Raw genomic sequence first — 18,047 nt, forward strand, 5'->3', positions numbered from 1 at the left:
TATGTCAGCACTAGAGTAAATGCAGCTTGAAATGCTGACACATACAAGCAGGAGGCAGGAATTACTGGCAAAACCAAAATTTACACAACTGTGAATTACGTTCATTCAGTCAGCAAGATTTGTCCCAACAATTTTTCAAAGGAATATTTCTCAAAACACCTTATCTCATTTGGCAAGCTGCCACATAACTTGTTTCCAACTGCAGTACAAGGCAAAACTTGGAACAGAGTCTCTCAGAGTCACGGAATGAACGAATTGTTTCCTGCAAAAGGCCACTCCCTGTTTGCTTTTCTTTTATTACCTATGGGAGGGGCCAATCACCTCCAAGGTGTGGCTTTACTTCTGAGTTGACCCTGCTTTCTGTGTTGTTCTTGTCTTCTAGCAGCTCTGCGCATGTGCGCACTGGGAACTAGTTCCAGCTGTTCCTCACTTGCTGACTCTGCTGCCAGGTCCGCCAGCGGGCCACAACAAGGAGTGTCAAACTCGATTTCATTGAGGGCCACATCAGGGTTGTGTTTGACCTTGGGGGGGTCTGGGGTAGGTTTGGCCAGCTTGATGTCACTTGTGTCGTGGGCTCCTTTGATGGCCCGAGCACTCTGCCAGCGAAAATGGGCCCCCCGAGCTCTATTTCTGGCTGCGACTGCCTCCTGCAACCCTCTGCCAGCGAAAACAGAGCCGGGAGAGCCGCACACAGCCAGCAGAGGTGGCAGCAGAGTCAGACAGTGAGGAGGTTGGAGAGGAAGATGGGCCAGTCCTAGGGGCTGGGGAAAGCTCAGACGAGCTCTGCGTCGGAGGCAAAGAGGGAAATAGACAGCAGTGAAGCAGAGGAACAGCTGAAGCCCGTTCCCAGTGTGTGCATGCGCAGAGCTGCCAGAAGACAACAACAACTAAGAAAGCAGGGTCGACTCGGGAGTAAAGCCACACCTTGCAGATGATTCGCCCCTCCCATAGGAAACAAAAGAGGAGCGAACGGGGAGGGGGCTTTTGCAGGAAACAATTCGTTCGTTTGGTAGTTTCAAGAGTGAAAAGTTCTGTTTGTGGCTCTAAGAGACTCTGTGCCAAGTTTTGCCTTACTCTGCGTTTGGAAACGAGTTAAGTGGCAACTTGCCAAGCGAGATAAGGTCTGTGTTGATAAATATTCCTTTGAAAAACTGTTTGGACAAAGCTTGCTGACTGTGAATGAACGTAATTCACAGTCGTGTAAATAAAAGAGGTTTGGCCGGGATCAATTCCTGCTTCCTGCTTTTTAAGGGAGCCTAGGTCAGAACAGGGTGGCCCCACAGGTGAGATCTAAGCACCCCCGCGGGCCAGATCCAGCCCCCCGGGCCTTGAGTTTGACACCCCTGGTTTATAGGCATTATGCAAAGACAGGCCCTCTTCAGAGGTCTATCGTGCTGGGAAAAATGGAAGGAAAGGGAAGAAGACAATCGGCAGCAAGGTAGATGAATGCAATGGCCTTGGGTGCACCATTGGACGACCTGAAGGATCAGGTTAGAGAGTGACCATCTTGGAGAAGGTCTATCTCTGTAGTTGTTAAAGAATCAACACTGACCACATGGCCCATTATGCATCCATCAGGCAAATATAAACTTATGAATGAAGGCAGATATAGGTGTCCCAGGATAATGTTGCAGGATCCAATCTGCAATCCACACCACAACGAACAAGGACATACCGTATTTTTCGGCGTATAAAACGCACCTTTCCCCCCCCTAAAAGGAAGTGAAAACTTAGGTGCATCTTATAAACCGAATGTAGCGCCGCCCACCCACTGGCCCCCACCCTTTGGCCTCTGCCTCCCAGCAATTTACCTCCTTGTAGCAAGCAGAAACAGCCCATTTCAGCTTCAGCACAGCCTAATTAGCACAAGTTGATTGTCCGTTGGATCGGCCTCCCAACTCTCAGCTGTCACACATAGAATTATGGTATGGGAACATGTGCTTAATCCCCCCTGCTCCTGGCACGTGATGGCAAAAAGGTTAGCCATCACTGCCCTAAGTCCTATCCTCATTCTCTTCACAGCCCCAAAGCATCCAAGACCAAGCCATGCACAGGGGAGCTCCAGCACTTCACGCAGGATACCTGCCTTCCAAAGGCACTCACCTTGTAATCTATCCCTTTGTGGTTAAGAGCAACATTGATGGTGAAAGTGGAAGAATCATGATGGGGGCGAAGAGAAGGCTGCTCGTCCGGACGGTATCGGACCATGAAGTTCATGATTGCGCGAGCCTGAGAACGGGAGATTGGGTGAAGGCAGGGTGGAAAATGGCACATTGTGTACATACCTGTTCTGACCCAGCTCCCCAAACACGACAAACCCTCTGAAATTAACTCAAAGATTCCTTTATTAGGAGCGCCAGCAGCCCCGGCAAAAAGTTTCTCTTTCACCACAGGCTAACAAGTCCATCCGTCCAGGAGATGAATAATTGTCTGCTACATCTATTCATCTCCGCCCCCTCACCAGAGCTAGGGTGGGGCTTCGCTAGCAGTGGTGGCTCTTCCATCCCAAGGATCGGCCCACGGATTTCCACTGCTCTCCTCTCCTCTGCCTTCTGCGCATCCACGCGTCAGGCACTGGACCCAGCTGTTCCTCCTCTTCCTCATCAGCAACCTCCAGACCGGGGCTATTGACTTTCTATCTGAGGGCTGAGGGACAGCCCTGGCTCCACCTCTCCCTCTCCCTCTCCCTCTCCCTCTCTCTCTCCTAGCTGCATTCCTTCTTCCCCCTCAGAGCTCTCAGGTTGCCTCAATGCTGACTCTGACTCCCACACCTCCTTCTCCTCTGATTTGGCTGCAGGTGGTCGACAGGCCACAACACCACCTGCCTAAAATGGGGCACTCTTATTCATTGCAGATACAACTCGCCCAGGTTGTGTTCTTGCCACTGCAGATCTCAAAAATCTAAGTGGACAGCAAAGAGTAGATGGCAGGCTGACCTTGAAAAAAAGTTAAGCAGGGTTAGATCTGGTCAGTCCTTGGGAGAGAGACAAGGCTGTAAACTGGACTGGGCAGTGAAAAAAAAAATCATATTCTTTATATGAAAATTTGAATGGTACCGTGTCCTTTCTCGGAACTGAATCTATTTATTTATTTCATGCATACATACACTGTTATCTCTATTTCTTAAAGAACCCTTCCAACATTGGTGGACGTTATTAACAGGGGGTTTGGACGTTATTAACAGGGGGTTTGGCACTTCCCCCCCTTTGCAATAAACAAATTTTATGAAAAGGCACCTGTATATCTGACGAAATGAACTGCAGCCCACCAAAAAACGTATGCTTTTTAATGAAGTGTGTTCATTATGGGAAACTGAGGTTTCCCATAAGACATCCCCAGGGGTGGGCTCCTGGGGGTTTGGCAGGGTTCGGATGATCCTCTAGCCAAGGATCGCTGGGGTTCGGCGAACCCCCGAATGCCACCCCTGGCTGGCCCCTCCCACCCAGACCAGCCCCTCCCACTCCACCGTAAATCTAGCTGCTAGATTTGAATCTGACTAGGGATGATTGCACAGATGATCTTCAGGTTACGACTCCTTGTTCAGCAATCCGTCAACCATGGGATAACCTGGAATGAGAGGAACTTACAACCAGTCCTCAGAATTCTAGCTTTGGAGTGATCCCGTGATTGCAATTTCTGATGTTCCCTGCCGGCTTCTCATAAGCAAAGTCAATGGGGAAGCCAGCAGGAACTCAAAAGTGGCAGTCACATAAGATCCTCAACCACCCCAGTAATCCTCGCTTAATGGCAACAACTGGGATTGTCGGAAGCAGCGTCACTAAGTGACACAATCATGTGACAAATGGTGGGGGGGACAAAAGCCAATATTGCGGCCCCAATTACTTTGTAGAAATGGCAAAAGACATCCTGTAGGATTCTCTGCTTCCTCTACCTACACTCGGCCCCCAGTAACCTTGAGACACGGTGCTGTTACCTTGGTGTGGTAGCCTGGATAGAACTTTTCTGTGACTGGTGCAATGTAGTCCTGCAAGAACTGCAGCCACTCCTTCTCAAAGCCGATTTGGTTCATGTGAATGTCAACGGTGGGGACGTTCTCGTAGCCGCCAACCAGCCGAGTGTCCTAGAAGGGAGGCGCAGAATGGAAGGAATTGTGATAGGTTGTGAAAATAAACTTGAGAGACAGAAGAAAGAGCTGTAGCCTAGACCAGGGTGTTCCTCCTTCCCCATATCATTCTCCATTTTATACACCCATAGGATGAAAAGGGACAAAAATTATCATGGCTAGGACTATGTGTGTGAAGCACAACTCTTGTTTTACATCCAACACACGTGAAAAAGTAGTCACCATCTTGATTTCTTTTGACCTTTCTGTGAACTGCCTCACTCCTCAATTATGCCTTGTTCTAATGTTCAGAGTTCCAACTGTTTTTGTTCTAAGATGGTTGAGGTCCCTCATCATTCTGCAAGCCTTCTTTTACCGTCTTCCAAACTCTCCTCAATCCTCTTCCAAATGAAGCAATCTGAATAATCATCTTGGTGGAGGAAAAAGGCTAGGATGGTCCCAACAGTGATAGGATTCAAATAATTTAACACAGGTTCTCTGCCCTACTGACCAGCTGGATAGGCGTGGCTGGGTGGCCATGTGACTGGGTGAGTGTGACATTCAGCAAGACTTGCTGAATGTCACTCATCTTGGATCCTTGTCATTAAAAGCTTCTTTCTGGCAGCTCTGCTTCGTTATTCAATTATTTCTTTAAAGCGCTGATTGTTGTATCCCGGCTGGAAGAACTCCAACAGGGAAGTATTTCCTCCCAACAGCAGTGTAAAAAGCTTAAAACAACCCTTCCCCTTTAAGAAAGTCAAGCCCCTAATAAAGCAAAAAAAAGTACCAGCAAAGAAAAAAAAAAACTCCAGAGCAGTTCAGGCGACTGTAAGTCTGGGTGTACTGCCAAGAACCTTTAACTGTTACAATGTAATAAGGGTTAACCGGAGAGGCAGTTTCTGTAAGCAGGGCAATAAAGATTAGGCTAGAAATAACACCAGAATGTTTCTTTCCTGCCTTCCTTACAGGATTAGCCCTGTAAAATGGAAAAAAACAAAAGGTGATTTCTTCCAACAACCGGTTTTCCGAACTGCTCAGAAAGTTAACAAACGGTTCTCCCGAATAGGTGCGAATCGGTTGAATCCACCACTGGGTCCCACCTCATGTTTTCCTCCAGACCACCGGCCAAAGTGTTCCGCCTCTTCCACCAGATCGTCGCACATCTGATCAGTGAACACCGGAAACCAGTAAACATCAGGGCAAGGCTGCCAACGGGAAGAAGAAACAGTGAGCCCAGGAAGTTTTGAGAGAGTGAATTCAGCATGTTAGGTTCAGCTTGCAGCGTACTCCTAACTTGTTGGTCAGGCAATATCTGTTTCTTTAAGAAACAACTGAGCCACGTAATCAGGGTTTGCTGAACCCTGTAATTAGGCTACAGTGCATAAATAAGCAGCACAGAGAAGCGTTCCTTCTTCCTGCTTCTTCCGGATTGATACCTGATTGTATCCTGTTGCTTACTGCGTCTATTATATGGAACTGTATACCAAGAGTTACTAAAGTCTGTTTGCTTTGGTAAGGGAAGATACTTACTGGACTGATATTACTGTTTATGACCTTGGACTGTTTTATTTACACCGAGACTGCTTGTTATCTATAAAAGTATTTTTCTCACATGAGCTGGACGTTTATCTCCTTCCCTGTGTGTTTCTGCTCTGCTCGTTGCACAAGCAACAAATACTTTTTACACACACCCTAACATTGGTTATGGGCCCAGAACGTTCCAGGCTCTTTAATTTGTTTTTGTGGAAGTGAGAAGTGCAGGCAGTGGGTGTAGTAGTCAAGATGATGGTTTTTGAGCAAGGTACAAGTTATTCTACCATAACCCGGTTGGATGGAACAAACTATGTTACCTGGTCCACAAAATGCTGTCTACTTTTGCGAAAAGAAGGACTGTGGGACATGGTTAATAATCCACCGGACATAACTGTATTGAATGCTGATGACGAAGAAGATGCCAAAAAGATAGCGAAGTTTCACAGGGACAACGAGCGTGCTTTATGCATCATTGGCCTGACACTGGGAGACCAGCAACTTGTCCATTTCCGGGGCGAAGAGTCTGCTGCGAGGTGTTGGACAAAGCTAAAGAAGCTCTACGTTCGTGACTCTGTGGGTGTCCATATCTACCTGACACGGAAATTATTTCGCTTACATCTTCAGAAAGGAGGAGACATGATGGCTCACCTGGACTCTATGACAGGGCTTTTCCAGGAGCTACATGAGAAAGACCTTGTGTTTACTGAACTGCAGCAAGTTTATATTATTCTTTCATCGTTGGATGACAGTTATGACTCTTTTGTTTCATCATTAGAAGTATTGTCTAGAGATGAACTAACATTGGCCAGTATAACTGGTAGGTTACTGGATGAGGCCAAACGTAGGCAAGAACGAGACCAGTTAAGGATGCAACAGCAGGACTTCCGGGTTGGCTCCGCAGCACCATTGACGGTCTTTTTAGACCGCCGCCCCCGTGATTCCGTTGAGCCGTTCTGACAGCGTTAATCAGCTGTCAAACGGCTTGAAAATCTCCCCTTCGGGAAAAGAAGGGGAGGAGAGCAGGTGGGTGAGGGTAGAGCTCCCTGAAAACCCCTGGATTAATTCCAGGGGTTAGGAGGGTGAGAGCTCCCCGTTCAGCCCACTGAAGCTCCGGATCCGGGGGGACTCTGTTTTTTTTTACAGAGCTAGGTGTTGCGTCCAATTTCTGCTGTCAAACAGAAGATTAAATGATTTCAAAAAAGCAGGCGGAACAGAAGCAGGAGGACAAGCTTTTTGCAAGTATAACACTTAACTCCGGGGATACAATGTTTCTAATTGGATTTTCTGAGCTGGAAGTTAAGATGGCGTTTCTTTGTTGCGATTTTAAAAGGGAAAGCTAGAAAAAGTTTTTGCTAACAGACTCGTGCTCAGAGACTGGCTTTAAGTTGCTGGAATAGATTTTGAAGAGCTGTTTGGGAAAAGATTGTTTATAAAGAAATTGCTGAATGCTGCTCAAAAGGATGGCTCTGACTTTATGATTTTATGGTTGTGGGAAGAAAGAAAATTTCTTTAAAATAAAATGGCTTCTAAGAAAGGAGATCTTGAAAGTGCTGGATGCTATTTGGAGGTGTCAGAAACAAAACAGTTGTCTGATTTACAGAGTTGTAAGGATTTTGATGCAGAACTTACAGAATTTATAAAAGAAGCCATGAATAATCATACTGCAGCTATAAGTAACCAAATAGCAATTCTTAAAGGGATAACAACAGAAATGACTGAGGAAATCAAAACAACTACGGAGCATGATGACAACTCAGGAGATATTGCAGCAGAGAGGGTGGAAGAATTTTCTCAAGAATTTTCGAGCTTACTCTCTGCTCTTTTCGGAAAAATTGATAGAATCCTTCAAAATTATGACTTGGTTTGGAAAAAAGTAGTAAATGACCAGACTTTCGAAGTTTCAGAAGATGAAGGAGACTTGTCAGTGGCATCTATACATTTAATAGAAAAGAAACAATTGAACTTTTCTTCACAAACTCTTGACAAACTTTGGTTTTACAGACGAAGGAATGAACTGATTTATATAAGCATGAAGAGGCGATTTGGGGGCTCTAAATCAGAGGAAACTTTTTTAAAAAGGGGACAATTTTTGCAGTTATATCAACCTCAAATTAAAATGAAAAACCTCCTCAAAATAGAAGTAGGAGGGATGCAGAAAGATTGGAAAAAATATAAAAAGAAAGCAAGAATGGAAGATTAACCTTTTCTTTTGGCTTTGTAGTTGTTCTACTCATGGTTAAAAATGATTATGTTGTAGGTATTATAACTACTGAGGGGGGAAAAAGTATAAAGTTAAATATTGATTTTTAAATATGATGTACTAATGGTTGATTAATCCTTTTTGGTTTTTTAGTTTATGTATTAATGGTTAATTATGTTGTTGATTATCTTTTAAATTTTAAAAATTGGAGGGAGGAATAATGAAGGGGGGAAATTTAGAAACTTAAAAAAAGTAGAAATTTAATTAGTGAATATCTAAGGTTTATTTTTTGTTATGAGATTTCAAAATAAGAAACCAAGAATGGAAGATTATTTTTTTTTTTTTTTTTGGCTTTGCAGTTGTTCTATTCATGGTTTAAATTGATTATGCTCTCTACATGGGGCTCCCCTTGAGGAGCACCCGGAGGCTCCAACTGGCGCAGAGTGCAGCCGCGCGGGTGGTAATGGGAGCGACGTGGCGCTCCCATGTGACACCTCTCCTGCGCGAGCTGCACTGGCTCCCGGTGGTCTTCCGGGTGCGCTTCAAGGTTTTGGTTACCACCTTTAAAGCGCTCCATGGCTTAGGACCTGGTTATCTACGGGACCGCCTACTACCACCAATAGCCTCCCACCGGCCAGTTCGCTCTCATAGAGAGGGACTCCTCCGGGTGCCGTCAGCCAAACAATGTCGGCTGGCGACCCCTAGGGGGAGAGCCTTCTCTGTGGGGGCACCTACCGTCTGGAATGAGCTCCCCCCGGAGATACGGAGGATCCCGGATCTGCGCACCTTCCGCCGCGCTGTGAAGACCTTTTTATTCCAGCAGGCGGGCTTGGCCTAATCTCTTCCCTTTTAAATATGTAAATTTTAATCTGTTTTTAAATTATTGGGGTGTTTTAATCTGTCTGGGCCAAAATAATTTAATTTGATTTTATCTGGTTTTTAAATTTTTTATGTCTATGTTATTTTATTGTTTGGCTGTTCACCGCCCTGAGTCCTTCGGGAGTAGGGCGGTATACAAATCGAATAAATAAATAAATAAATAAATAAATGTTTTAGGTGTTATAACTACTGAGGGGGAAAAAGTATAAAGTTGAATATTGATTTTTAAATATGATGTATTAATGGTTGATTAATCTTTTTTGGTTTTCTAGTTAATGTACTAATGGTTAATTATAAAAATGTAGAAATTTAATTAGTGAATATCTAAGGTTTATTTTTTGTTATGAGATTTCAAAATATCTGAACTTTGAGAAAAATAGGAGGGGGAAAAATGTTTTTAGGTTTGAATGTTTAAGATTTGTTAATGGTTTTAAAATTCTTAGAGTTATTGGATTACATGTTACTTTGTGTTTATATAAAGGGAGGTTGATGAAATTGTAAAAGGGGAGTTAAGGGGTCTTGGGAGTTATTAAATCTTGCAGTTAGCTAGTTTATTTTAGCGAATGTTTGGTGAAATCTATGCCCTGTTTTTGTTCTGGGAAGTCGGGGGTGGGGGGTGGTAAGGAGGGGTTGAAGATTGAGTTTACCAAATTGATTTTTTTTTCTTTTTTTCTGATGATAGTATGAATGATTGTTTATATTGTATACTTGTTTGATCAGAAAATAAAAACTTTTTTATTAAAAAAAAAAAAGGATGCAACAGCAACCAAAAGTGGAAGCTGTATATGAGAATGTCAATATTGTTAAACGCTGTTATGCTTGTGGGGCTAAGGGGCACATTGCAAAATATTGTAAAAATAAGAAAGTATCTGCTAGAAACTCTGCTAAACCCAGGAAAGGGTGTAATTTAGCAACCAGTTCATCTAATAATATAAGAGATGATTGGTGGGTGATTGATAGTGGTGCCTCTCAATCAATAACAAAAAACAGAAAACTGTTTCTAAACATGAAGAAAAATACTAAAAAGGTCAAATCAGCTAATGGCTGGAATGTGACTGTAGCTGGGGAGGGACTTGTTCAATGTTCTATTAGTAAGCATCCTTTACCCATGCTTTATATCCCTAGTTTGAAATATAACCTTTTATCTGTAAAGTCATTACTACATTCTGGGTTTACAGTAACTTTTAAAAACGACAAATGTTTGCTGGAATGTGAAGGCACTGTAGTTACTGCAGAATTAGAAAACGACTTATTCATTATTAGGGATACGTCATTACTGTTAGTTCAGTCAAAAGCTAAATTTGGAAATGTAAAGCCTCATGATGAATGCGTACATTTATTACATAGAAGGCTTGGTCATCTGAATTTCAGGTTGTTGAATTTGACTGTTAAGCAGTCTAAAGGCATCAAGTTAAGGGCTTGCAGCAAATACCTGAACTGTAATACTTGTAACCAGCATAAGAGTAAAGTTACACCTGCAAACCGCTGCAATGGGTTTAAAACAACTAAACCTTTGGAGGTAGTCTTTTTAGACTTAATAGGGCCAAAGAAACCCAGTTTAGGGGGAGCATGCAATATTTTAAGTATAGTTGATCACTTTACCAGATATGGTTTTTGCTACCTTATGAAGTCCAAAAGTGATACATTCCAATGTATCACAAACTGGCTTCGTTTTGTAGAAAGGAAGCAGAGGTTTAAGGTGAAATGCATTGTTACTGACAATGGAACTGAGTTTACTAACCATCAGTTGGCTAAGTTTTTGAAGGAAGCTGGGATACAGCATAAACGTTCTGCCCCTTTTCGGCCAGAACATAATGCATATATAGAACGAAGAGGCCAGACCCTACAAGCTATGACTAGGACTATGCTGGCTGATGCTTGTTTACCTGATAAATTGTGGGGAGAAGCAATACTATGTGCCAATCATATTTTAAATAATGTGGTGCACTCCTCTACAGGAAAAATTCCTTTTACTTTATGGCACGGGAGGAAGCTGGATTTAAGTTATATACATACTTTTGGTGCACCAGCCTGGGTGCATATACCAGTTAGTCAGAGAAGGAAGGACCAACAGAGAGCAAAGAAAATGATTTTTGTTGGCTATGAGGCTAACCATAGGTCCTATAGGTTCTGGGAAAAAGGAACAACAAAAGTTTTGTGTAGCGCTAATGCTAAATTCCTAGAACATGAAGGCTGGGACAGGTTAGAAAAAGCAGACTATGGTTTTACAGATATGGATGTTAAGGTAGACCATATTCCAGATGATAGTTCATTTGAGATGGATGATAAACCATCTATTAAGGTTGAAGAACAGGAACAGGAATTAGGGTTAGGGGAGGATGAACCCAATATACCTGATGTTAGTCCTGTTATGCCTAGACGATCTTCCAGGGACCCGCATCCACCAGATCGCTATAAAGCCACAGTGGTTTGCCAAGTAGATATCGAACCATCCAGTTACCATGATATAAAATTATATCCAGAAAAGGAGCAAAAAGCCTGGCAAGAGGCAATGGATAGAGAAATTGATTCATTGAAGAGGCTTGGTGTCTATGAAGTTGTAAGAATACCACCAAATGAGAAACTTATAGGCTGTAGGTGGGTCTATAAGATAAAGAAAAGTGTAGATGGGGTAGTAACCCATAAAGCTCGGCTTGTTGCACAAGGGTTCTCACAGACAGATAGAGACTATGATGAGGTTTTTGCTCCAAGTCTACAAGCGAGCACTTTGAGAACGATGCTTGTTTGGGCAGCCAGAAATAAATGCTCTATTACTCATATAGATGTCGAGACAGCTTACTTGAATGCTCCGTTGAGGCATACAATATATATGAAGAAACCTCCTGGTTATGATACACAGGATAGAACTGAGTGTTGGAGGCTACAAAAAAGCCTATATGGTTTAAGGCAATCAGGTTACGAGTGGAACCAATGTATAGTGCAGGAATTACATAACATTGGGTTCTATGAGGGCGTAGCAGATAAATGTCTGTTTAAAAAAGAACAGGATGGATGTGTTTCATTCTTGTTACTCTTTACAGACGACATTGCCATAATTACCAGAACTGACGCTGAGGCCAGAGAGATTATCGGTCAGTTGCAAACAAAATTTAAACTTAGAAATCTAGGACATATACGGCATTATCTAGGGCTGGATATCCTAAAAACATCTAGAGGATTTAAGATTTCACAATCTAATAAAATCTGCAAATTGTTGAAAAAATATGGGATGGAATTATGTAAACCTGCCAAGACTCCTATGGCACAAGAATTCCAACAGGATAGTTTGCAGAGTCCACAGTTCAGTAAAGAACTGTATCAATCATTAATAGGCAGTTTGTCATATTTGAGCAACTGGACACGGCCTGATATAGCTTTTAGTGTTAATCAACTAGCACAATATAGTTCAGAGCCTACTGATAGGCATTGGCAGGCTGCTAAACGTGTTCTTAGGTATCTTAAAAGAACATTGCATTTTGCTATGTATTTAGAACCAAATGCCAATATGGTGTTAAAGGCATATGCTGATGCCAGTTTTGCCAGAAAATCTACGTCTGGAATAGCAATCATGTTGGATAACTGCCTGATTGGATGGAAATCAATTAGCCAGAAACACATCAGTTTGTCTACCATGGAAGCGGAGTTTTCTTGTCTATCACTTACATGTACTGAACTGATTTATTATAAACAGTTGATGGAAGATATTGGATTCAAAATGGATTATCCTATTATGGTTTATGAAGATAACCAGGCAGCCATTAAAATGGCAACAAATCTTGCTGTAAAGACAAGGACTAAATACACTGATATACGTTATCTGAATGTTCGGCAATGTGTTAAGGATAACATGGTTACATTGGAATATTGCGCATCAGAGGACAATATTGCCGATAACTTTACTAAAGCGCAAGGTGCCATTAAACACACCAATTGTTGTGAAAGATTTGGATTAAGAATCTGAAATGTAACTGATACCACTGTACAATGTATGATTTGGATGTGTATCTTTATTTCTGTATCTATTGTGTATATTGTCCTGCCCAATGGGGAGAATGTTAGGTTCAGCTTGCAGCGTACTCCTAACTTGTTGGTCAGGCAATATCTGTTTCTTTAAGAAACAACTGAGCCACGTAATCAGGGTTTGCTGAACCCTGTAATTAGGCTACAGTGCATAAATAAGCAGCACAGAGAAGCGTTCCTTCTTCCTGCTTCTTCCGGATTGATACCTGATTGTATCCTGTTGCTTACTGCGTCTATTATATGGAACTGTATACCAAGAGTTACTAAAGTCTGTTTGCTTTGGTAAGGGAAGATACTTACTGGACTGATATTACTGTTTATGACCTTGGACTGTTTTATTTACACCGAGACTGCTTGTTATCTATAAAAGTATTTTTCTCACATGAGCTGGACGTTTATCTCCTTCCCTGTGTGTTTCTGCTCTGCTCGTTGCACAAGCAACAAATACTTTTTACACACACCCTAACACAGCAATTCAAGAGGACCAGGGAAAAGAGAGACAGTCACCTGTTCAAAAAATTCTCCCTCAAGAACGCGCGAGTAGTTTTCGTGGATATATTTCTCCTGCCAGTCCTGTCCAGAAAGAAAAGGGACAAACTAAAAACAGAATCATGTAGAGTTATTAGAATATTCAAGAAGTGCATCCCCTAATCAGCGATGGGTTTTACATATTCTTACCACCGGTTCGCCCCGTTCGCACATGCTTGCTTCACGCGGGCCTTCCGCGCATGCACCCGGCCTTCCGTGCATGTGCCTGGCCTCAAAAACGTGGCTAAATAGGATGTCTTTACCCCGGGGCGGGTGAGCAGGCCCACCCACGATCTCTGCTACTGGTTCACCTGAACCGGTACAAACTGGCTGAATACCACCACTGCTCCTAATCTAATGCATGTCAGCCAATCCAGTCCTGGACTAAACATTTCCTTTCTGCAAAACTTGCCATCTTATCTCTACCTTCCTCAAACACTTTCTGATATTCTGAAACTACAATTCCCAGAATTCTCAGAGGGCGTTGGACATTGTGGGAAGCTCAAGAGACAGCTACCCAAGGAGTACATCTGGATTTCCTGTAATGCCATGGAAATTGCAAGGGTAGTTCCATGAGCATATAATTTCTCACCCCTCCAGAGAAGTCCTCCCTATGATGTCTCCCTTGGACAACTCCTCTGACTCTTCCTCGGAGGCCGGCTTGAAGGAGAATGATCTCATTCCTGGCACATCAGGAACCGAGTTAATTACTGACTCTGAATGGCCAGCAGAAAGAGAATTACAGGCTTCGGCTGGGGACAGCTTGCAGGCCAGTGAAGAGGAGAGGGAGGGGCTGCTTGCTTTGGTGGAACTTAGAGCATGCACGGCAGAAGAATGGAGGTCTGCCAGATTGCTCGGGAGAAGGCCCTGCCCCTCTTGATGGGCTCCATTGGGAAGCTATTTAGCACGGCAGACCGAGGGAGGCATTGCTGGGGACAACATGCATGGGTCGTAGCTGTGTTGGTTCATCTTTCCTGCTCAAGACTTTTGAGACTCTGAATTTCTAAAACCCATGAGCTAACGTGGATGGACTTTCGGTTTTTGCCCGGAGGCTTTGTGTCCATTTATGGGACTTACTTGTTTGACCAGCTTGCTATTTGTTTTATGGACTAGTTGGCCATTGCCTGAAGGATTAATCTGGGCTTGTTTGTGGTTGGCTTCGTTTGGAATAGTTCTGAAGCCAGGTGTAGAGAACTGCTGGGGAATACCAATAAAACTTTCTGCGTGTAAATCACACCGGCGTGTATGTGTGAGGGAGTTGGGCAGCACACTCTGGGATCTAGGCGCAGGAGTGGATGTATTAGATTGAGAGAAAAGGACCCCATCCTGTGCAACTGGGTGTACTCACCAGAGGATTTTCAGAAATCTGCCAGAGCTCAGGATGTAGGCGGGAGATGTTGTATCTCGTGGTGGAAAGGAGGCGTCCAAAATCATCCCGGTTACTAATATGGAGAAAGATGCCCTGTAAAGGATAGGAAGGGCCATATTTAGACCAAATTTGCATGACTTTGGGATCCCAAGAGACCACACGCCACGGGATACCAAAAAATGTTAAATATAAATTATAAATTATTATAAATTATAACTATGAATATAAATATAAATATAAATATAAATATAAATATAAATATAAATATAAATATACACAGGCATCTTTCACATATGTCCTGTGCTTCTTCTGCAGAGTTTTAAAACAAAATTCTAGAGAAGCTTTTCTCAACTTTGATAACTTTTAGAAGTCCGGACTTTAAGGTTGGTTGAGGAATTCTGGGAGTTGAAGTCCAGACATCTTAAAAGTCATCAAGGTTAACAAACATCACTTCAGAGTGTATTTTGGTCTAGAGGAAATTTCTACTCCTTAAGAATACGTCGAAACAGTACCTGGGGAAAGTAAAAGTACCATATTTTTCAGAGTATAAGACGCACCTTTTTTCCCCCTAAAAGGGGGTGAAAATTTAGGTGCGTCTTATACACCGAGTGTAGCCCCGCCCACCCACTGGCCCCCCACCCTTTGGCCTCTGCCTCGCAGCAGTTACCTCCTTGCAAGCAAACAGTAAGAAAAAACAGCTCCTTTCAGCTTCAGCACATCCTAATTAGCACAAGTTGATTGGATCGGCCTCCCGACTCTCAGCTGATTTGCTCTCAGCTGTTTTGCGCAGGGCTCTGCTGCTTGCTGCAAAGAGGTAAATTGCTAGAGCAGATTTTTTTTCCCTTGTGCTAATCAAGCTATGCTGAAAACAAAAATGAAAGTAAAGCAGGCTGTTTGCTATTTGCTGCAACGAGGCAAAATTGCTCAGAGGCAGATACAGAGGGAGCTTTCTTTTTCTTCTTTTCCTCACCACATGACCACATCTCTTAGAGACGACAATCCCATCAGTCGCTCTTGCCATTGTTAAGCAAGGATCGTGGATGGTTAAGCAAAGACCTCCTGCTGGCTTCCCCAATGACTTTGTGCGAAGTCAGCAGGGCAGGTCATGAATGGTGATCACATGATCAGGGCACACTGCAACTATTGTTAGAGTTGATTATCAAATGTCCAGATTGTTTCCTGAAGTTTGAAGATCTGTCGAAACTACAGGTAGTCCTTGACTTACCACCACAATTGAGCCCAAAATGCTAAGCAACACACATGTTGAGTGACTTTCGCCCCATTTTACGACCTTTCTCGCCACGGTGGTTCAGTGAATCGCTACAGTTGTTAAGTTAGTCACGCGGTGGTTCAGTGAATCTGGCTTCCCCGTTGACTTTGCTTGTCAGAAGGTCACAAAAGGGGATCACATGACCCCAGGACACTGCAACCCGTCATCATATGAACCAAGTTTTTATCTATTTTATTTTTATTAGTCATATTTCTATGCCGCCCACTCTCCGAGGACTCTGAGCGGCTTACATCAAAGACGATATACTAAATAGCATATTGCCCCCTAACAATCTGGGTCTTCATTTTACCCACCTCGGAAGGATGGAAGGCTGAGTCAACCTTGAGCTGGTGAGATCTGATCCGCTGATCTGCTGAACTAGCAGTCAGCTGAAGTAGCTGCAGTACTGCACTCTAACCACTGTGCCACCTCGGCTCTTTTTGCCGAGTGTTCGAAATTTGATCATGTGCAACGGTTTTGTAAGTATGAAAAACCTAAGTTATTTTTTTCAGCGCCGTTGTAACGTCAAACGGTCACTCAACAAGCGGTCGTAAGTTGAAGACTACCGCATTTAGGACCCTCCCAACTTTGAACGTTTGCTGAAAACAATGGTTCTCAACTGAAGACCTTTGTAATACCGTGTTTTCCCAAAAATAAGACCCTGTCTTATATTTTTTTGAATCCTGAAATAAGCACTTGGCCTTATTTTGGGGGAGGTCTTCTTATTTTGGGGCTCGTGGAGCAAGACGGGGCTCCTCTTGCTGTCTTACCTGATTTCCAGCTCTGTGTTTAAATATTTTCGGGGAGGGCTTATTTTTGGAGGGAGGCTTATTTTCGGGGGAGGCTTATTTTAGAGCATGCGTTCAAAAGCCCGATTTATTTATTTATTTATTATTTATTTATTTATTATTTAAATTTTTATACCGCCCTTCTCCCGAGGGACTCAGGGCGGTTCACAGCCACAATAAAACAACATATCTCCATAAAATTTAAAAACAGTTTAAAACATATTAAACAATTTGGCCCTTAGATTAAAAACTAAAAAACTAAAAACTAAAACACCCATTAAAATTTGTTATTTTAAGCCAGCCTACCCTGTTGAAACAGTAAAGTTTTAAGGGCATGGCAAAAGGTACGTAGGTCGGGGATCTTACGTATCTCTGGGGGCAGTTGATTCCAGAGGGCAGGTGCCCCCACAGAGAAGGCTCTCACCCTGGGGGTCGCCAGTCGACATAGTTTGGCTGACAGCACCCTGAGGAGTCCCTCTCTGTGGGAGCGTATTGGCCGGTGGGAGCCAATCGGTGGCAGAAGGTGATCTCGTAAGTACCCAGGTCCTAAGCCATGGAGCGCTTTAAAGACTATAACCTTGAATCGCACCCGGAAGACTACCGGGAGCCAGTGCAGGTCGCGCAGGAGAGGTGTTACATGGGTGCGCCGTGTCGCTCCCATAATCACCCGTGCGGCTGCATTCTGGACCAGTTGGAGCCTCCGAATGCTCTTCAAGGGGAGCCCTATGTAGAGAGCATTACAGTAGTCCAGTGACCGTTCACAAGGCGTCCCGGTCCAAAAAGGGACGCAACTGGTAAATCAGGCAAACCTGATAAAAAGCCCCCCTGGCCACCGCCGTCATATGGTCTTCTAAAGACAGCCGTGCATCCAGGTGGACACCCAAGTTGCAAGCCCTCTCTGACGGGGTCAAGATCTCACCCCCAATAGTCAGTGATGGAGCCAGCTGGCTATACCAGGACGCTGGAAACCACAGCCACTCGGTCTTAGAAGGGTTGAGTCTGAGCTTGTTTCTCCCCATCCAGATCCGCACAGCCTCCAGGCACCGGGACATCACGTCAAGGGCATCATTGGAGTGGTCCGGGGTGGAAATGTACAGCTGAGTATCATCAGATTGGGCTTATTATCAGGGGATGTCTTATTTTCGGGGAAACAGGGTTCACTTATATTATCAATATAAAATTCGACAAACAATTTTTTAAAAGAACTTTGTTCTTTCGGAAGAGCAGGTTGTAAGAAAGCAATAACGCTCACCTTCTCCCGCACACTTTTACAAAAGGCCATGTCCGGATCCGTGTCCTCCAAGGTGAAAATATTGCGTTGGGGCAACTCCTGCCTTAAGATCTCCCCTTTCAACAGGTAGGCCTGAGAGATATAGGGCACGTTCCACACCCCACTG

The 18,047-nt window shown here is 43.6% G+C and overlaps 1 protein-coding gene across 1 annotated transcript in view; it reads right to left on the reverse strand.

The window, feature by feature from the left end:
* Positions 1 to 18,047, reverse strand: part of PLOD3 (procollagen-lysine,2-oxoglutarate 5-dioxygenase 3) — a 69,391-nt gene that overhangs the window by 2,492 nt on the left and 48,852 nt on the right. Inside the window, exons 13-18 of the mRNA XM_070954762.1 lie at positions 17,903 to 18,044; positions 14,572 to 14,685; positions 13,203 to 13,268; positions 5,164 to 5,268; positions 3,935 to 4,081; positions 2,104 to 2,229 (exon numbers count right to left, since the gene is read on the reverse strand). Coding sequence (XP_070810863.1) covers positions 2,104 to 2,229; positions 3,935 to 4,081; positions 5,164 to 5,268; positions 13,203 to 13,268; positions 14,572 to 14,685; positions 17,903 to 18,044 — 700 coding nt within the window. The remainder of the gene's footprint in view (positions 1 to 2,103; positions 2,230 to 3,934; positions 4,082 to 5,163; positions 5,269 to 13,202; positions 13,269 to 14,571; positions 14,686 to 17,902; positions 18,045 to 18,047) is intronic.

This window comes from Pituophis catenifer, unplaced genomic scaffold, assembly GCF_029215685.1.
Source record: "Pituophis catenifer annectens isolate HBS135680 unplaced genomic scaffold, rPitCat1.0.hap2 SCAF_15, whole genome shotgun sequence".
Classification (NCBI taxonomy): domain Eukaryota; kingdom Metazoa; phylum Chordata; class Lepidosauria; order Squamata; family Colubridae; genus Pituophis; species Pituophis catenifer.